Source organism: Dreissena polymorpha, chromosome 7 (assembly GCF_020536995.1).
Source record: "Dreissena polymorpha isolate Duluth1 chromosome 7, UMN_Dpol_1.0, whole genome shotgun sequence".
In the NCBI taxonomy this organism is placed as follows: domain Eukaryota; kingdom Metazoa; phylum Mollusca; class Bivalvia; order Myida; family Dreissenidae; genus Dreissena; species Dreissena polymorpha.
The window spans coordinates 31835221-31857505 of record NC_068361.1 but is presented as its reverse complement, the minus strand read 5'-3'; the positions used below and the strand labels follow the sequence as shown (position 1 = coordinate 31857505).

Here is a 22285-nt window from a genome sequence, read left to right as displayed (position 1 = left end):
GAAAGACACAACCTAAGCCTTAATAGTGAAAAATACATTTTAAAGGGAATCGCAACTTCAATACAATCTGTGAACGGGGAAGCGTAAGATACTGGGCTGTAGTAAACAACAAACACATCGAGCAAACAGCTATAGGATTGAAACTATATTTAAACCACGTACTTAGTTTATAACCTCGGATAGGGAAACGGCCATTAACCGTGTAGACTGTAGATCGATTATTCTTAATGTTTACCACACGCAGTTATTTACACTCGAGCAAATATGCATAGATCCACTGTAAATAGTTTATTTAAATCAGGCAGTATGAGGTACAAACAGAGTATAGAAACTTATGGATATTACTGCGTAACTTCATGTTTGCACAGTCGTATGTCGTTTGAACTTACACTCAAAATATATTTGACTTAAATCTAAAGGGAATCGCAACTTCAATACAATCTGTGAACGGGGAAGCGTAAGATACTGGGCTGAAGTAAACAACAAACACATCGAGCAAACAGCTATAGGATTGAAACTATATTTAAACCACGTACTTAGTTTATAACCTCGGATAGGGAAACGGCCATTAACCGTGTAGACTGTAGATCGATTATTCTTAATGTTTACCACACGCAGTTATTTACACTCGAGCAAATATGCATAGATCCACTGTAAATAGTTTATTTAAATCAGGCAGTATGAGGTACAAACAGAGTATAGAAACTTATGGATATTACTGCGTAACTTCATGTTTGCACAGTCGTATGTCGTTTGAACTTACACTCAAAATATATTTGACTTAAATCAAAGAAGACAGACATAAAGGCGTAAAGAATACGCTTGCAACTTAAAGTGTATCAATTGTTTTGAAAGTGAAAGTAGAGTAGCAGCAATGGATCAATTTCAGAAGTATTCTGTGGATGTTAACGACTTCCTTTATACACACAGAGTGTCTGTGGCGGTTACAATAACAACAGGTATGTGAAAAACATAGAAAGCGTGCGTTACATGTGTATGACGCTTTGATATGATTAGATTAAATATATTTGATATGATTATATTAAATATATTTGATATGATTACATTAAATATATTTAATACGTTAATAGAACATTGACATTTATCCCGTCAGTGGTTACGATAGGGTAAATCCAGAATATTTATACTCGGCATATCGTAAAGTATTATGTAATATATCACGGCATTATCTGATTTAGGTATCGAACATCGGGGTAATTTATCACTATACTTGCTAACCGGGATGTTCTGTGCATTGCAAAGACAACCGGGCTACCCCCACCCCAACTACTACACCCCCCCCCCCCCCTTGTAAAGGGATCTTTTCACGCTTTGGCAAATTGACAAATTGAAAAAAGTTGTTTCAGATTCGTAATTTTTCGTTTTAGTTATGATATTTGTGAGGAAACAGTAATACTGAACATTAACCATGCTCTAATATAGCCATTATAATGCATCTTTTGACGATTTTAAAACCTAAAAATTATAAAGCGTTGCAACGCGAAACGATTGAATAAATTGGAGAGTTCTGTTTTTGTCGTTAAATTTTGTGAAACTACGAAGATTGCTTATATAACGTATAAAATACGTCATGAATGTGTACTCGGCGGAATAGCTCAGTAGGATAAAGCGTTTTTACTTCAGGACTCTGGCAGGACTCCAGGGGTCACTGGTTCGAAACCTGCTCCGGGCAATGTTCTTTTCCTTTTTTTAGTTTTTTTTCTTGATTTTTTACTGGAGCTTTTATGATCCAATGTTTACATTTATCAATATAAAGCATTTAATGAATAAGTTAAAAAAATGCCAAAATCTGTGAAAAGGCCCCTTAACAAAAATGACTATAATAATCAAACACTATTATAACTGTCGTCAATACCATTTTATTCATTAACAAAGTCTAATATATGTAATACTTTTTAAAGGTATTGAAAATGGGGAGTTGTAGTGGGGTGGGGTAGTAATAGGGTGAGGGTAGTAGTGGGATGGGGTATTAGCTGGGGTGTGGTAGTTGTGGGGGTGGGGGTAGTGACATGGCCGTTCGCCCAACAACTGTTCATGATAAGGTTGAGAAAGTTGGATTTTTATTTAAGTAATACGGCAAAATGTCTGATTTTTTACAGATATTCCCAAAACGGAATGGGGACGATCATGTCCTGAGAGGTAAAAATAGTTGAACAAATGTAGATTTGGTGCATGTGGCGTCATTATCTCTTACCACGGAATATAGGTCGTTAAAACGTGGTTCTGCCACAGACAGACTGTTGAACAATATTGGCATTGGATTCAGATATACTTATCGTATTAACTGTCTGTAAAAAAATCCAATAGAGAATTTTAATTTCTAAAAATAAATTTCAAAATAAATATAAAGTTATAAGTGCGACATTTTAACCTTAGAATAGTTAATGTTCTATATTGCCCATATTTATAATGGTTTTACAATGAATATCATGATCATAAATCATACTATGCCATAACGCTTCTGTTATAATCTCTATCAATGTAAATATACAGTCAGCGATTTAGTTTTTGCCTAATTGGGAAAAGTACCGGTAAGATACCTATTTGCGTAAAAAAAGCGCGAAAAAACCCTCATATTGGGAAAAATCCCGTCGTGAAATCTTAAGATTGGGAATTATGGATCTGTTTAATTTCTTGGTTTAAATTTCAAAAACCAATTCAAATATTCATTAACTTGCATTTTGGCTTGCAATGTTCAATGTCAGTGCTCGTTTTATTGTTCACTTGCAGATAATACACTTTTAGAACAAAATTGACGAAATCGCCCTTCCTTTTGGAAATTTTTCAAACTGCAAATGGGAATTGTGTAGTTTTCTGTCGATTCGGAAAGTACGTTTCACGGGTACTTTATAAAGAAGGAAAACACTCGCTGACAGTATATAGCGAAAGCATAATTTCGTCGCTGCTTTCCATTCCAGCCTGCGCCCTGTTCGCCCTGCGGCGCTACCTACAGGGCGGGGTGTGTCGCTCTACAGTGAAGCTCCACAACCGCACTGTTCTAATCACCGGGGCTAACACGGGTATAGGCAGGGAGACCGCCAGGGACCTCGCTATAAGGGGTACGTAAAGACTTCACTCGCTAGCAAACATAACTAAGCCATTGTTGTAACACTGTATTCATGAACCACATTTGCGTGCAACGCAGGGCCAGCTTGGTAAGTTGGTAAACAAATTCGATATTCATACGTTAACCTCCCGGCTCATGCGAAATACTTGCGTTGGATTTAGTCCAGTTAGTTGTTTCGCTAAATGTTTTACAACCTGCGCCTTTTTGATTGGGAAAAATAGCGCGATAAACCATGGGAATTTGGATATATAAACATTATAAATTTTATTATAAATAATAGTATACCAATTGTGTAATAGTGTATGTTCAACTGCTTTCTAAAATGTATATAATAAAGTGCTAAGGATTAGATTTCTGTAAAAGAAACTCAATAAACCAAGTTTTGAGTTTATTGGAAAAGTTTGGCATAATATTTGGGAAATATTCATTGGTAAGAATTTTGAGGGAAAATGTTACTTTTTGCCATTGGGAAACAGCCTTTTTCTACCCTTCGCCATTGACAAAAATTCGGGATTTATAATCTCACTTTCCGGCCGTGCGGAATGTCTACGCTCGTGTTGCATTGTTAAAGCCCCATTCAAAACTCAAAATCAACAAATATTTCATAGATTACAGAATGCTCGTTTTTAGGATCGCCTTTTGTTCGTCGTCCGTCGTGCGTCGTGCGTGCGTCGTCAACATTTGCCTTGTGAACACTCTATAGGCCACATTTCTTGTTTGATCTTCATGATACGTGGTCAGAACATTTGTCGCAATGATACCTCGACCGAGTTAGAAACTGGGTCATGCCGGGTCAAAAACTAGGTCACTATTATAAAAAAAAGAAAAACATGGTGAACACTGTAGAAGTCACATTTGATGCCCAATCTTCATGTATATTTGTCAAAATTGTTTGTCTTAAGGATATGTTGCATGACTTTAAAAATAGTTCCGGTCCGTTGAAAAACATTGCCGCCAGGGCGGCGGGGCAGTTTTCTTTATATGGTTATAGAGAAACCTTGTGAACACTCTAGAAGTCACAATTTTTGCCCAATCCTCATGACACTTGATCAAAACATTAGTTTTATTGATATCTCGGACGAGTTCAGAAATGGTCCAAATCGGTGAAAAAACATGGCCGCCAGGGGGCGGGCAGTTTTATCTATATGTATATAGTGAAAACATGTGAACACTCTAGAAGTCACATTTTTGGTCCAATCTTCATGAATTTGGGTCCGAACGTTTGTCTCCTAGATTCGAGAGTTGAGTTTGAAAATAGTTCCGGTCCGCTGAAAGACATGACTGCCATTGCGCGGGGCAGTTTTCCTTATATTTATGTAGTAAAAAAGGCTTGTGAACAGTCTAGAAGTCACATTTTTTGCCCAATCATCATGAAACTTGGTCAAAAATCATCATGAAACTTGGTTTTATTAATATCTCGGAAGAATTCGAAAATGGTCCAGATCGGTGAAACAACATGGCCGCCAGTGGGCGGGTCAGTTTTCTAAATATGTATATAGTGAAAATATGTGAACACTCTAGAAGTTACATTTTTGGCCAAATTTTCATGAAATTTGGTCAGAACAATTGTTTTCTAGATACGAGAGTTGAGTTCCAAAATGGTCCCGGTCCGTTAAAAAACATGGCCTCCAGGGGGGGGGGGGTCATTTTCCTTAAATTTATTTATGTAGAAAAAAAGCTTGTTAACACTCTAGTTTCTGGATTTTTTGTTTTGTTCTTTATTGCAAACAATACATTTTGAAATGAATAGTGTAGCAAAATGTCTCGAATGTCATAACCCCAGTACATATTGTTCATACATGCACCTATTTTTTATGAATTCTAAATTTCGAAATATTCCATGTATTTTTTAAATATCTTAAAATTATATATTTTACTGTATGTTAATTAACTTATCAGTCGAAACATGTATCATGAAAACATGCAAAACTGTTTCAAGAAGAATTATTATAATACATGGTTAAACAGTACTTGGAAGCAACTTTAAAGCACACTGGCCTGTGCAGTTTAATGGCAGTGTAGTTCCTTTGGGTCTCGGGTAAGCGCCTTAAGGCCCATGGTCCTCTTGTTATTTTTGTGGCAAAATATATTTCATTTTAATTTCCCGCAACGATATCTATTTATACAACCCACGAACACTCACACGGTACATAAACATGTGTAGAATATATTGTGCCACACAAAACAAAAAAGAGCATTTTGTATTTTGTTATATCTATGTTTCCATACCACATCTGGCGTTGAAGTTTTGGCTATTGCTATAAGGAACACTGATGTTTTATGGGTAAACTTTATTTTACGAAATATTTTACGAAATATTCGTTGATGTTGAGTGTAAATGGAGCTTTAAAAATAAACAGATACAAAACAAATATATTTCTCAAAGTTCAGCGAGTAACCATATACAGCTGGATGGTGAATCGTCTAAAATTACGGTGGTACATTTAAGAAAAACATTCGTGATATTTAAACTTCCCTCTATATGTAGTTTCTGTCGAGAGATATTTAACATTTAGGTGCGCGCGTGATCCTGGCCTGCCGAGATATGAAGCGCGCGCAAGAAGCGGCAGACGACATAAAACGCTCAACCGGAAATTTGAACGTTGTCGTGTACAAGCTGGACCTAGCTTCATTGGAATCCGTCCGAGACTGTGTCAAAGAGGTGCTCCAAAATGAAGACCGACTAGATATCCTTATAAATAATGCAGGTAGCCTACTTCAGTCATCATATTATTTATCACCAGTTTTTCAGTTTATTATAACACTCGGCACATTTAATACATGTGATATGGGGTATAATAATACAAATAGAACAGAACAGGCTGCGGGTATACACAATTGTTTTGATGTGTGTGCATATTTATCATATATACATACTTAAATACATGAACATGTGAACACATTAAGATGTATCTGGTGTGATCTTACTTCTAACAAAAAATATTAACCATCATCAGCATCACTTTCATCAGAAAACTCGCCAGTCATTATTATCAACCACTAACCATACAGGCATTTTCCTGTGGTATCTACGGGCCCCATTCAATTTTTCCCATTTTCCAAAAAAAGAAGTGTCTTTATATAAATGAGTATTATATCTTAGTTTTATTTCAATTAAATCTAGCAGGGTATATAACTTTAATCATTTTGTATGATTTTTAAAAAATATAATAAGTATAAAGAGTTATACGAAATCAGTTTTTCCCTAATCAGTGGACTTTTCGAGCGAAAAAAATCCTTACCCCGAAAATACATTTTGTTCCGAAAATGACCAGGAAAAGGCCTGTCGTATACGGCCCTGTTATACCAGTAAGTACGTATTCCGGGGTCATCCCCGCCACAATGGCCAGCACCAAAATTATCAACAAATATAACCTTTACCACTTCCATCTAAATCTTAATTACAATCTTCACGTTCACCATCAGCATCATTATCAACACACCGTCATCATTGTCGCCGTAAACATCAGTGTCAATATCATCACTACGAAATGATGTCACCACCACCACCATCATCATCCCCGCGATTATGGACTACTTTACTATCTATCATCTCTGTCATCACTTTATGATGATCTCTTATCTTTTCTATTTCTTCTTCTTCTACCGATACAGCACTCCTTCTAGAAAGAAGATTATGTGCCGGACTATGCATAGAGTCTTGAGACCTTGGTAGAACTATTACTTGGTGTCTAAAGAGCGCTTCCACAATGGTGATCGAACCCGTGACCTCCCGATCTCTATGCGGACGCCATATCCACTACGCCAAGGCGAACTGTATCAACTTCGATCAGTATCATCTACGGCATTATGCTGCCACCACAACCACCACCACCGCAACGACTACCACCACCACAAGCATCACGACTTCCACTCGATTATTGACTACTTCACTATCTATCACCCCTGTCATCACCTCACGACGATCTATTATCTCCTCCACTTCGATCATTATCTTTCACGACATTATCATTATTAGTGCCAACATTATCACCAAACAAGTTTACTGTTTAATATGATCTTGTCAATGCGAGATCATAGCCAGTGATTTTTTTTCTTTAATTTGTACAGCATAGGCCTTTTAAATTGCGAAAAATAGCGCGATAAACCAAGAACTTTGGACAAATGAAACATTATTAATGGTATTTTAAATAACAGTATTCTACATGTAATTGCGTATACGTGCATGTTTAACTGCATTTTACAATTTATATAATAATTTGCTACGGAATTATATCGCTGTATAATAAACCCAATAAACTAATTATTGAGTTTATTCGAAGTGGTCGGCATCTTTTTGGGGGAAATTTTAGTCAGCTTTTGGGCGGGGGAAATGTTCCTTGTTGCCATTGGGAAACAGCCTGTAAAAGGCTGTTATTTTGGACAAAAACTTTCACTGCCATTATCATACGAGATAACCTACACAATAAATGTATACATGTACTATAATTGTTCAGGGGTCGTTATGATGATCTACTGCAAGACAAAGGACGGGTTCGAGATGCAGCTGGGCACCAACCACCTTGGCCATTTCCTGTTCACCAACTTGCTGTTAGACCTTGTCAAGAAGTCGGCGCCCAGTAGAATCATCAACGTTTCCTCGCGGGCCCATATGAGTATGTATGGGCAAGTAGGTGTTTGAGCATATGAGCATATGGGCGTTTTAATATTCGCGCTATATCTCGAACTTACCTGCTACGAAATAGCTTAGCGGGATCACACAATTACAGCTTCCGCTAAGAAAATTCGTAACGAGTTAAGTCGAGATATCAAACATATATTTATACGAAATAAACGCTTATCACTTTCTTACGGATATGGTTTGAAAGTTAGCGGCATTTAACAACTTAACAAAAGTAATAAAGGTTATAAAACGGCGAAAAATACCTGTTGCGCCACAGCCGTCGCCATTTTGAACGTCACGTGATTACCATCTCTCAAAAAGAGGTCGTTAGCTAGGTTGATTAAACTCGGTATGAGGATAGAATGCCATTTGGTAAATATGCACGTTGTTTCAGTTGTTTCGTCAGACCATAATTGTGGTTGCTATGGTTACATAAATAATTGAACACTAAAATATGCATCCTGTGGCAACTCAAAAAGGACTTCAGCTAGGTTGATAAAACTCGAAATGTGGATATAGGGCCAAATGGTAAATATACACGTTGTTTCAGTTTTTGTTCGTCAGACCATAATTGTGGTTGCTATGGTTACAGAAATAATTGAAAACTAAAATATGCATCCTGCCATAACTAACTAGTATTGCAGCTATCTTTATAGAACAATGCCAACTTAAACCCGGTATAAAACTGCTGTTCTTTGTCCGTGATAAAGCTCTTCATTCTCCACGCAGAGTTGTCGTTTCATGCGCTCACATACCCTCTCTGCCATCACAAGAAAATCTTTCCGGATGTGGAAGGATTTTTTTCCAGTATTATATTATGAAAAGTAGTATCATTTTGTTTTTTATTTTAAAAATAGTTTATAACTTAAAATTCATAATAAAAAAAACTATATTAAAAACAAGGTTAAAATAACAACGGGAAAATTATTTTACCACGTGGCTCGGCTATCATCACGTGGTTGGTTATAACGCTAGGGATTTGATAGAGCTATGCTGGTCCCAGTCAAATCTCTGCGCGGATGTTGAAGCTTTTTACAATGTTTCAGATGGTCGAATCAACCTGGAGGATCTGAATGGCGAGCAAACGTACAGACCGTTTTATGCATACGCCCAGAGCAAGTTGGCTAATATCCTCTTCACGCGGGAGCTTGACAGACGACTGAAAGGTACGAAACAAATAAGCTTGCAAGCGCCTAAATACGCTGATCACATTTCAGCTTTATATAACGGGTATCACCATAATTAATCAGTCTCAGAAACAACTAAAATATCTGAAATGTCTTGCCACCCAATAAACCAATCTCAAACTGTCCAGGTACCGGTGTTACTGTAGTCAGCTTACATCCGGGCGGGGTGGTCTCGGATCTTGGCATGAACATCAGCCGGGAACTCCCGATCTACTTCCGGTTGCCCGTGCTCATTCTCTACCATGGACTGATCAGGCACCTGATGAAGACGACGACGGCGGGCGCTCAGACCACCCTGCACTGCGCCCTGGCGCCGGAAGTAGAGCAGCAGTCTGGGAAGTACTTCAGGTAACTGAATCCTACTGTTTTGTTCCATGATTCCGGACACTAACTCTATCTACCTAACAATTTAATGGTTTGTGATCCTTGAACTTTTTACATCATTTAAGTATTTTGATTTATCTAATATTTGATATATTTATATTATTTGATATATATATATTTTTTTGAATAATGTTTCAGTTGTTCTTCAAGGTTCTGACGAACTTAAAGCCACACACCTTGAAATGAAATATATGTTAATCAATGCATATAGATGCAATTTGAAAGTGTTCGAAATTGTCATTAAATCAATAGCCTAGTGAGCAAGTAATTTTTTTATATTTTAAAACCGAAAGTAGGATTTCTAGACGTATACGTCCATTTCGACAAACGCGATTATTGTTAAGTTTTAAAGCGCAAAAAAAGACGGATTTCTTCCTTGTAACCACCATATATATTCTAATTGGCATCGATAAAATATGTTTCTTATTTATACTTAAATTTACTATGCCAAATAAGGTGTGTGGCTTTAACAGTCTACCGTATATATTTGGTTTCGGACGCTTTTAAAGTGTACCGGATTACGTATTAATTATTCTATTGTCCGACAATTAAGAGTCAAACACAATAATTGTTCAACGATAAAAACGTGAAAAAGACGTTTTATTTGACGATTGGTTACTTTTAAATACCATATACAAGTATCATGACACGCTGCTGCTAGTATACACTTTGAATGTTATATTAGCAAGCTACGAGCAATCTGTTTGAAAGAAATCAAATGAGACGTGCTTTGAGAAAAGGGGGTTTAATGCATGTGCCATCACATGCAAGTGTCATCCCAGACTAGCGTATGCTTATGATACTTTACGTACATTTATTAACCCACACCCTTTTCTCAGAGCGCGTCTCATATCAAATTGTTCCGGTGTTTTTGTAGCGACTGCGCGGTGCTCGAACCCACAGCCCTTGCTCAGGATGATGCCATGGCCTCCAAGCTGTGGTCAGTCTCTGAGAAGATGGTGGGACTGACCCAGTGAATGTGACACTACTTGTTGTATTCAAAACGTTTGCAGAGATAAACTTTTTTCGACGATTTCGGTGATTTTCAGCAGGTGATGAGTAATAATTATTGTATGCTTTCCGGTGGTTTATAGAGAAATATCCGTGAACAAGAGATTGCCAAGCAATATGGTCCCCTACCGGTGAAACTCCACCATTGTCAGTATATTATTATTATTTTTTTAGCTCATCTATTTTTTGAAAAAAAATTATGAGCTATTGTCATCACCTTGGCGTCGGCGTCGGCGTTGGCGTTGGCGTTGGCGTCGGCGTCCGGTTAAGTTTTGCGTTTAGGTCCTTTTTTCTCAGAAAGTATCAATGCTATTGCATTCAAACTTGGTACACTTACTAACTATCATCAGGGGACATGGCAGGCAAAGTTAGATAACTCTGGCATGCATTTTGACAGAATTATGAGCCCTTTTTATACTTAGAAAATTGAAAATTTTGGTTAAGTTTTGCGTTTAGGTCCACTTTTCTCAGAAAGTATCAATGCTATTGCATTCAAACTTGGTACACTTACACTTACTAACTATCATGAGGGGACATGGCAGGCAAAGTTAGATAACTCTGGCATGCATTTTGACAGAATTATGAGCCCTTTTTATACTTAGAAAATTGAAAATTTTGGTTAAGTTTTGCGTTTAGGTCCACTTTTCTCAGAAAGTATCAATGCTATGGCATTCAAACTTGGTACACTTACTTACTATCATGAGGGGACTGGGCAGGCAAAGTTAGATAACTCTGGCGTGCATTTTGACAGAATTATGTGCCCTTTTTATACTTAGAAAATTGAAAATTTGGTTAAGTTTTGTGTTAAGGTCCACTTTATTCCTACAGTATCAAAGCTATTGCTTTCATACTTGCAACACTTATTAACTATCATAAGGGGACTGTGCAGGCAAAGTAATGTAACTCTGACTGGCATTTTGACAGAATTATGTGCCCTTTTTATACTTAGAAAATTGAAAATTTTTGTGTTTTGGTCCACTTTACCCCTAAAGTATCATAGATATTGCTTTCATACTTGGAACACTCGCAAACTATCATAACGGTACAGTAAAAGGACAAGTTGCATAACTCTGGTTGTCATTTTTACGGGATTATGGCCCTTTTTTTCTGACTTAGTAACTTTGAATATATGGTTAAATTTTGTGTTTCGATCCACTTTACTTCTTAAGTATCAAGGCTATTGCTTTCAAACTTCTAATACTTTCATGCTATCACGAGGTTACTGTACCTGGCAAGTTGAATTTTACCTTGACTTTTTAATGACATTGACTCTCAAGGTCAAATTATTAAATTTTGCTTTATTTGCCATAACTTCTTTATTTATGATTAGATTTGATTGATACTTTGACAAAACTACTCTTACCTGACATACCACAATAGACTCCACCCAAACCATCCCCTGTGCCCTCCCCCCCCCCTAATTTTTTTTTTTTTTTTTAGATCATCTCACAAATGACCACCACATCCTCACACTATACCCCCCAACCCCACCCCCCGCCAATTTTTTTTTGAAACGGTTAAAAAACACAAATATTTTTTTTTATTATTTTGTGTTTGAAATACCGTCCAACCTCGCACCCAAGAATCCCCCCCATCCCCCCCTCCCCCCACCCGAATCCCCCCCCCCTAATTTTTTTTGTTTTTGTTTTAAGATCATCTCACAAATTACCACCACACACTCACACTTTACCCCCCCCCCCACCCCACCCCCACAATTATTTTTTTTTGAAACGGTTAAAAAACACAAATATTTATTTTTATTATTTTATGTTTGAAATACCGTCCAACCATCGCACCCAAAAATCTCCCCTCCCCCACCCCCCCCCCCCCCCCCCCGATTTTTTTTTTTTCACGTTTTTTTCGCATTTTTGGAAGATAATGTTATAAATTCCACACCCCCACACTATACACCCCTCTTCACTCCGCCCCTCCCTCCTTTGTGATTGAAAATGAGAGTCCCTTCACCTATAAAAAGAAAATAGATGAGCGGTCTGCACCCGCAAGGCGGTGCTCTTGTTTAATATTTGTTGCCATAGCAACCATAATTTTTGACATAGGCACAAAATGAAATGACGTGCATAATCTCCATATTGCCATCTATCCATGTTTCAAGTTTCATGAAAAAATTTAAGAACTTTTAAAGTTATCGCAGGATCCAGAAAAGTGTGACGGACTGACTGACAGACAGACTGACAGACAGACGGAGTGCAAACCATAAGTCCCCTCCGGTTTCACCGGTAGGGGACAATTAAACATGATAATTTACTGTTTCAAACAGTTAAAAATAACAGTGACAATTATTGCTAATTTTCATTGTTTTACCGGAACTATTTTTATTAAAATACAAAAATAATCATTTTTAAACAGAAAATAAAAAGAAAATTAGTTGGATTCGGTGGAATTTCGATTTTAATTCACTCATGATCATAGAGCAAATAGAGTGGCGCATTTTATTTTCTGTGATCACTCGTGAATTGAAATCGATAATACCACCAAATCAAACAAATATCCTCTATATATTGTTAAACAGAATTCCGGAAAAATTGCAACATTTTACAACTTTAGTGTAACACAAATTTCGTTACAAAGATGTCCTGTGTTACCTTTGCAATTTTTGTTATAATAAATATTTCGTTACAACAACGTCTATTGTTACCTTTGCAATTATGTTGAAATAAATATTTAGTTACAACGATGTACATTGTTATCTTTGCGATTCTGTTGCAATACATATTTAGTAACAACGATGTCCAGTGTTACCTCTGCAATTCTGTTGTAATACATATTTCGTTACAACGATGTCCATGGTTACCTTTGTAATTGTGTTGTAATACATATTTCGTTAAAAGGATGTCATGTGTTACCTTTGTTCTTTATTTTTGTGCTACAATATTATCATTCATGGTCGGAATTTTTAAATTTAAAATAAAGATACGTTTATGTGTATTTTACGATCTTCTTGTTGCTTAATTAAACTCTGAATATAGAACATAGTAGTGAAGAATGTCTTGCACTACGCAATTAATGCTCAAATATGAACAACTATTCGTCTATGTATTGCAAATGCTGTAAACATGTTATGCAAAGCTATATTAAAGTGGCAAAGATGTTTTGATATTTTGAAATAAACTGTTCAAATATATTAAGTCTTCCTTAAATAAAAATTTGTCGAAACATTTGATAGATGGCACACGTCAACATCCCTTCACCAGCGATTTTTGATTTTCACGGTTTATATAGAAATGAATTTACTGGTGTCTAATTTATTCGCTTAGTGTATTATTATTTCCGTTGAAGTTGCTACACATATGAAGCTTACATTTGACACATTTTCATTAAACTGATGCTACTTAATTAAAATGCTGATGACAGATTTGACTGATATTGTAACTTTGAGGGCCGGACCTTGACATGCGTGAACGAGAGTCCTGGGAGCGTGAACATGTTTGTACAATTGGGACATCCTAAATATGACCACTTTTAAATGTTTTCATTTGTTCGCCCGATGATGGCACCATCTATAACGCGTTAGTAACCCCACGGCCGATATCTGCCCGATGTTAGAGCATTATTAATAGTTGTGAGTGAAATCTCATAAACAATATTTAATTGTATTTGGTGTATATCGTTTTTTTCGGCGTAGCTCTCTTACCAAGTCTTTCGTCCTAAATTACCTTTATCAACATATAAAGGTATATAAACATTTTTGGGAAATGTCCCACCAGGAGACCCGATTGATTAAAATCCGAATATTTCAATGGCTGAATTGAGAGAAACCCCCAGAACATTGGCCACATCACTGCGCCTTTGTACAGCCTATCGGATGCAACACTGTTCAATGTAGGGAAATCCGGACTTTTCTCTGCATGTTCATACGACACAAAGACACAATTTTTGGCGCATTAACAATTTCCCATTGAATTCCATCTCGTAGTATTTCAGGGTCAGTAATTCATAAGTAAATCGTCAGGAGCAGACAGAATGGAGTACCGACACTCGACTTATATTGATAACACAGTATTGATTTCAAGATTAAACATAACGCGAATTTAAGGGACAGAAATTAATGAAAAACATTTACGCAATTTCGTATGAAATAATTCAATGACTATTTTCTGAACATAAACGCCTCATAATGATAATTGTATAAGATGCTATATCTGCAGGAACTATCATCGCAATCATGTTTTATCTTTGTAGACTAATTATCATAAATATGTTTTCGGAAAAACAGCAATTATTGTAATAAGGCCAATAGTGTGCCAATATTCAAAATAGATGGAGAATAGTTATCCGTGATACCGACGTAAATCAACATGTAATGTCCATTCTGAATGCCAATACCCTATACATGTTGAAAGTAATAAGCCTCTATAATTTTCAAATAAACGGTAACTTTAAAATTGATGTAAATAGGGGATTTAATTTCACTATTCAACGTTGAGGAATGACGGCTTATTTCTTTTTCCCAGTAAATGCCTTTAAAGTTTAAAGTAAATATGTTAAAGGAACATTCATGCATTTAAGGCGTATAACTCTTTCAAACATATACAATATAAATATATACAATCATCAGAAATAATATACACACGATATTGGGTTGAATGTTAGGAATTAAGTGCAAAGCTTTCTCAAGTGTATGTAGTTTTTAGGTTTTAATTTTTCTTCACATATCAGTCAATGCACCGACGCACACTGTATATGGTAATAACGATAATGCGATCTTCACGACTTGGTCATCTCCATATGGGAAATGAATAACAATGCCGAAGGCTCAATGTTTTATTCGAGTTTTACCTTGTATGTTTTTACAACGCAATACCCTTCGATGAATTGAACAAGCTTTATTTTCTATTCCATCTAAAACACTAAATTGCACATACAATTCTTATTGTGTTTATTATGTTATAGCTTCTTAACGCAAGCAATGAAGTCAAAAGTAGGATGCTATGGCACGAAACATTGTTATTAGACCACGTGTGACAACTTAATCCGGCTCCGTGCATCGCAAAAGCCCATAATAGTTAAGTGTTCTGTAACCTGGCTATTTAAGCGCTATTTATAAGAACAAGTAAATTAAATGTACTTTCGGATTATAATTTGATGTTTTTCATGTGTAGGTTCAACGTAGGACCTTAGAATCAAAATAATTTCGTATCTCGTTCTAGGAATGATTAAGGAACCAAAATGAGGATTACGAAGACAAGCAGATCTATTAATAAATGAATGTTTACTTGGATCGACGTGCATACGTGATTCAGGTGTTTCTTTCGATTAAACTATATCTAGTAAAATCGGGATAAAGAAGTTAAACAAATTCGAAACCAGGTAGTCTAGAGCATGGACAATAGTTTAAAGTCGGATGTGTGTCAAACATATTCAATCTTCAAGAACATTTGTACATTCACACGGTGCCTAACTAATACGGATAATATCGGAAACATTTCAACGTTTCCGGATAATACCCGAAACGGCAGTATATTGACTGTTTTGAGGTGGGTGTGTTCTTTTATTTCAATATTCTCTTTTTTACGTTATCATTTTTCACCTAACCAATATTCCACGGAACAACTAAGACATTCATTCAATAAATTGTATACTCGTGCTCAGTAACAAAAACGTCATTATCCAGTGGGAACCTATATTATTCAACAGTTTATGCACAGAACCTGTGGAAACGGAAGAAAATATTGGTCCATATTAACAATGAAATTTAAATTTCGGAGCTGGTTTCCTGATGAAAACGGCCGCATAATTATTGTTAAATGATTGCTTTGATGAGTGATGGTTTAGTTTGTAGAAAAAAACATCCATTTTATGTGTCGATTGCTGGCACCGGATAATGCATGAAGTAGGCACCGGATAATAGCCGAGACTAATGAATTTCAGTACATGTATAGCACGTTTAAAGAATGTATTGGATTCTGCTGATATGGCAATCATTTTAAGAATGTCTTGATTTTATATTGTTAAATGAAATGGGTCTGTTACTTCTCGTCCCTCAGCTCTGACCACTGTCTTAACGCATGAAAGATGTCTTGACCCTACACTGAAAAAGGTTATTCAAACTAGGCATTTAAGGTTACACATGGTATTGGTTCTTAAAAAAATCTGATGTAGAACGCGTGCTATTGTTGAACGACCGATTCAGCAATAATATTTATAAGATATAAGAACCAGTTGATTGTTTAGATATACAATTTATATACACGATTCGATAACAATTTGAAAAAGAAAGTTTTGAGACCAGTTCAGCAGTGTTAATTGTAAAATATGATTGTTGTATAATAAGTCTTTTTTAACCCTTTTTGTTTACGTTGTGTGATTATAATTATAATTGATTATTATGTTTAAAATTAGGGGAAATAAGTTGTGTGTAGTAACCTACGGTTTAGATTTAAAGATACTTCCCCAATCGTGATACTTCCCTTGTTTACACTTGCGCTCTTCAAATGCACACAAAGTTAGGTATTTGTCGTTTTTGGATTGATTCACTATCAACATTTATAGCAAGTGTCTTTTTTATTTGTACACGATGCATGTTTAACCCATTTATGCCTAGTTGACTCTCCCATTCTTCTAAATTGGATCAATTTATTTCCAAAATTAGGGATGTCTAGTATATTTATTTCTATATTCAGAATATATTTTTTTTTTAGAAATTTCTTTGCGCAAACAGCGCAGACCCTGATGAGACGCCGCATCATGCGGCGTCTCATCTGGGTCTACGCTATTCGCCAGGGCATTTTTTCTAGACGCTAGGCATAAATGGGTTAAAATACAAAAAAAAATCTTTTCATAATTCACTCATTACTGTATTCTTTTTGTTTCAGACTTCAGTGCCCTAACATCTTACTTTGAAGTTCGAGATAGAATATGGTAAGTATAGTCTCAGTTGATAAGTTAATTAAATGGACGTATGGCTACTGTTCGATATTTCTTGGACTGGATATATCAGTGAACTGAGTTATTGTACAATTTCTGAGTACCATTAATTTTAAACTTTATTGGAACAATTTATCCTGCTTTGATTAACTGCTATGCCCATGTCATGTGTAAAGTAACCACGGATAAAAAGTGTGCCAGTTGATAGGCTCAAACCCATGACGTCTGAACACTAGCACATGTTAATTGCTATAATTATGATAATTTATTTCAGAATGTCACGACAGACCGATGTTTTTTCGGGTTTGAAACTGCAGAGACTGAAGAGAAGCAGAGTTGTGTGTTTGTATCTGTAACTGTTCCCCCTAGTAATGTAGACAGATACAATGTTGAGTCTGGAGTGGATAATTTATTGTTTGAGGTAGACTGCAACAATCATGAAAGTGAAAAAAGCCACCGAGCAACCATTAGATAGCTGTTTACATGTAGAATGTTCAGTTGAAATTTTTGTCGACAATAATATTATATGAGTGCAAAATATGTGACAACAAGTATAGGACAAAATCTGGATACAAACGATATTTAATAAGACACATATTTGGAAGATATTTGTTTAAGCTTGTTAAAACATTTTTTTGCATACAAATTTAAGGTTTGTTGTAGATACCAAAACACATAATTATACTATTTGTTGTGTATTGTTATTATATATAGATTTTGTTGAAGCTTGTCAAGGCCAATTTTACTGAAATTATAGAGATTTACCGGTAGTTCAATAATGTTTGGAAATATGTTGTTGATTATGTGCATGGGGGTAGACTGAATCATTTATCACTCTTATGAAAATAGTGAGGCTGTGCCGACAGTGGTATACAGTGTACTACTTATTGGAATCCTGTATGTGTCGAGTACCATAATTATTTTCTTAATACTGTTAGTAGACAGTGTTCATATCAATTAAACATATATCAACATAAATAGATGATATCCCTTATCTTGTCATGTTAACAATATACATAATTGTAACCATTTCAGACATCTTTTAATGTTAAATGACATAATTTTAAAATTATTGTTATGAACTCTGAAATATTTAAATAAAAGCGTATTCATTTTTCTATATATTTATTAAATTTTATAAATTATTTGAAACAAAGATTTGATTTGATTAAAAAAAGAGTTTCACTACGTGGCAAAAGTCTATGATTTGAGGTAAAGTTTAACATTATGGAATTTGATGTGTACAAAATATGTTGAAATTTTGTAGTTATTCGTTTAAAACGTGTCTATATATTACTTTAAAAGACACATTATTGAAGTGTTTGTTAAGTAATGAATTTTGGTATAAACCATGCATGCATGAATGAACCAAAAACATTGTACTGAATAAAATTGTTTATTACAGTGTCAAACATAGTTCGTTCTATTCCGTGTTGAACAGTTTAGTCATCTAATATTGTAGTGACAGGTTCGAACACTGACTCAACCTAATTAAGTTAGCTTCAATGTCTCTGTTTAGGTTGACAAAATAAAATGTACACTATCCTATTGTCCTTCAATGCTATGCCTAGACGAGTGGTTGGCGACCGAATCTTCGATTCATCGCATTTGTGGTGGCAGCGTATTGGCAAACAGCCCCTTGCGACTTCATTCGGTTTACTCATATCGGACCGTTTAGATTTTCGTTGCCGCTTTCCGCGCTTCGATGGCGAATCAAATGCATGATTTCTGTAATCAAAGAAATGCACAACCAAAAAAATTACATTAATGCAGCCATCTCCTAAAAATCAAAGTAAAATGTAAATAAATTTGAAATTTAAATATACGACAGGTGGTACTAGTGAAATGACATTTCATGGGTGCTTTAATGTCTATTGCGCATTACATGGAAGTTAAGATCATATGCTTTTCTTACAAGAAATAATACGCGTAACAAATATCTGCGTTCAATGATTACGGTACGATTTTTGTCTCCCACAATCTAGAAACCTATATTCGCTTGTCGTTATCAATATATTTCAGTTACAAGCACATGGCTGGAAATTGCAGCCATACCGGTAGTTCAATATTCGTAACGAACTTCAAGTACTATATTAAACGTTGAACATACGATGTGAACATGTTGTTTTATAAAACATGCTGAAAAGCACGTAATAATCTGTACATGTAGCAATCGATTTCGTGTATTATACAGTGTTGTGTTTCCGGACTTTATCCGGTGCCAGTATTTTGTGGTTTCGTGTTTTATCCGATGCCCGTGAAATCAATATGCGATCCTTTTAAAACGAAAATACTCACGTTTTTTGAAGTTGCCAGTAATTTTCTACAATTTCATTATGATTCTGAATGATTATAACAACAATGTAAAGTAGTAGTATTATATGTTTTTTCTCTCCAGTTACACAAAAGCAAGTATTTTAAACTATTTCATGACTATGAGGTAGGTATGGTTCATTTGTTTTCGTTCGTTTGGATAAAATGTTTTATTTACATAACGAATTTTGAAGTAAACCATTAGCTGAAATACCATTATGTTCCGTGAGCTATAGTATTGGCATTTTTACGCGGTTTTGTGGCCAATTTCGCTTCCAATACTAGGCGCATTGTGCATTTTACCTTGTTTATTTTCCGATATGATCCGTTGCCGTTTCGCGTATTATCCGGAATAGTACAAATGTTTCCAGTATTATCCGTATTGGTTAGGCACCGTGACTCAGGCGCTGGAAAAATCGGAGTTATGTGACGTAACAATATGCATCGGAAGCAAGGTAAACGTAAAGGCGTACTTTACTAAATCGTTTGTCTGTTGATAAATTGCAGGTACTGGACAATGTAATCGTTTTCTGAAAATCCTCAATAAAGATCAGAAAAATAATAAAAAGTTAGTAACTTATTTTTAAACGAAATCTAAGGGTTAAACAATATGCATGGTTCTACAAGTGGAACCCTCCAGTCTGGAACTGGAATTCGTTTAAAAAGAAGTTACTAACTTTTTATTATTTTTCTGATATTTATTAGGGATTTTCAGAAAACGAATACTTGTTTTCCATTGATTTCTGAATTTTGTTTCTTCATGCATTTATAGTCAGGCACATTTTATTCAAATACATGAACTGTAATTATTTAATCTACGTTCTCTATGCGTATTGTGATACGACTATGTCAGCAACGTTTAATACTTCCTCGTGTTTTAATATTTCAATGGTTTGCTCCAGTCAAGTTAAGGGAAACTGTAAAGGCCAACAAAAAAGACTTTGTTTCCACTAAGATCTAAAAAAAAACAAATGAGTATGTTGGTCGGCTTAACTTTGTCGCGAAATGAGAGTAAATTTACAACAGCTCATGCAGGTGTTTTTTGAATTCTTTCTTTAGTTAATTATAATAAATGTATCGTTAAGTTATCGAATATGATCGAATTAAGCAAAATATATCCAAAATCTACATTGAATACACACAAAAGTTATGGGTAGGTTCACAAAAAAGAAATAGTGTCGGTCGTGTTAATGGAAAAAAAAACAACGTTTTTCACTACGCCTTGTCAGTGTAGTACGTGTGTGTTGTGACCAACCTTGTTTGGGTTAGTAAGTTAACCAAACGGCTGATTAGGTTGTTTGATACCGGTATACAGCATACCATGGGCGCGTTGATTCAATTCATTGTGGTTTAAAAGAAGTGTTTTATTTTAAACATTATACTGCTGTCTGAGTTGTTGAGAAATTAAAGTGAATAGTCAATATGATGTTGGCTACGTTTTCATGTGAAACGTTGAATGACAAAAAATAGATATAGTAACATGTTGAAATAGTGACATGCTGTACAGGGAAAACTCTGAACAGTTTTGTATTATTCATTTAACGCATGTATGATTACAAATGTTTATAATATTACAATGACTAAAACAATGTACTAATTTATGGAAAAAAAGTTTTACAAAAATGTAGAGCTATAACATTTGTGGGGTATTATAATTCCAAAAATAAGAATATCTTTTTATAAAATGGGGACAGTGGTCCAGTGGAAAGATGCTGGTCTAGGGATCGGAAGGTCCCTGGTTCGAATCCCGCCGAGGGCACTGGATTTTTCTGAGCAAAAAAAATAATCCCACGCTTTCTCCTCTTCACCCAGGTGTATAAATGGGAACCTGTGAGGGAAATAAGTAAATGTGCCGTGGCTGCCTTGTGCGCCATATGTAAACGGACGACTTAAATCCCAGTGATCGGGGGATAAATGTCAAAGTCGGTTGAATCATAGTGAGTAATCATACTATAAAAACATGCTTTTACCTTTTTACCTTTTAAAATGAAACGTATGCTTTTTTTATGCTCAACAAAATAACTATTTTAACAAATTAATAAAAGTCGTCACCGGAATGCTTATTGGGCTCGGGGAAAATGAATAACGGTACAAATAGCTGGTGGTTGTGAGTTCGAGTCCCAAATGAATCATGTTTCGTAAAAAAGTGTTGGGCATTGAAGTATTTTTTCTTAGTGATATTCAATTCATTATTGCGGATATATAAATATGACAGTGAATTGTGAAAATATGCATTATATTCATACGTGTCTATGGTTCTTAAAAAAATACCGTCGATATGCCCTTTTAAACTATAAGATAATGATTTAGGCTAAAATAACGATGGTTATCTTTATTCTTTATTCAGGAAATGCGGGTACACTGGTGTGTCCTGGTACAGAGTCCATTCTTCCAAGCCATGTTTAACGTGGGGATGAAGGAGAAACGCGAAGGTACGAGTATGGTTGCTATGTAAACACGAATGTACTAGTATGGGACTAGTGAGTCTACTATGGACGTCAAATCAAAACATATACTCCACAGTTCACTTTATGACGTCACGTGCATGGTAAACCCCCGTGCATACTTCCGAAAAATTGCGAATGTTTGTGTTTATGAAATTGTTTAACACGTTTATCGTCATTATTGGTAAGATTAAGTGTTTAAAATGTCAGTAAAAGGCATTTTTATCTTGAACTGGACCTAGGTTTGGGCTTAGACTTATTTAAATTGGACAATTAATGAAAAAGGCTTCCAATCGGGGCATTGACATTTAGTGAATGCAACATCTTGTTAAAACACATTCTCGTTACC

General features: G+C 35.6%; 1 protein-coding gene and 1 long non-coding RNA gene across 2 annotated transcripts; both read left to right on the top strand.

The window, feature by feature from the left end:
• Positions 1 to 545: 545 nt before the first annotated feature.
• Positions 546 to 11701, top strand: LOC127839408 (retinol dehydrogenase 12-like). The gene is made up of 8 exons (XM_052367773.1): positions 546 to 959; positions 2940 to 3080; positions 5605 to 5796; positions 7546 to 7704; positions 8759 to 8878; positions 9028 to 9247; positions 10161 to 10750; positions 10931 to 11701. The coding sequence occupies exons 1-7, from the start codon at positions 875 to 877 to the stop codon at positions 10258 to 10260; spliced, it is 1017 nt and encodes a 338-aa protein (XP_052223733.1). The 5' UTR covers positions 546 to 874; the 3' UTR covers positions 10261 to 10750; positions 10931 to 11701.
• Positions 11702 to 15360: 3659 nt separating this feature from the next.
• On the top strand, positions 15361 to 18277 carry LOC127837232 (uncharacterized). Its single transcript, XR_008029184.1, has 3 exons — positions 15361 to 15789; positions 17128 to 17173; positions 17454 to 18277. It is a non-coding gene; the product is annotated as an uncharacterized LOC127837232 (long non-coding RNA).
• The last annotated feature ends 4008 nt before the right edge of the window (positions 18278 to 22285 follow it).

Excerpts from the sequence above, each read along its gene's own strand:
- LOC127839408 (XM_052367773.1), top strand. The coding sequence starts at position 875 with ATGGATCAATTTCAGAAGTATTCTGTGGATGTTAACGACTTCCTTTAT. Across the intron at positions 7,705-8,758 it reads TTCCTCGCGGGCCCATATGA|ATGGTCGAATCAACCTGGAG; the intron begins GTATGTATGGGC and ends ACAATGTTTCAG. Across the intron at positions 9,248-10,160 it reads CAGTCTGGGAAGTACTTCAG|CGACTGCGCGGTGCTCGAAC; the intron begins GTAACTGAATCC and ends GTGTTTTTGTAG.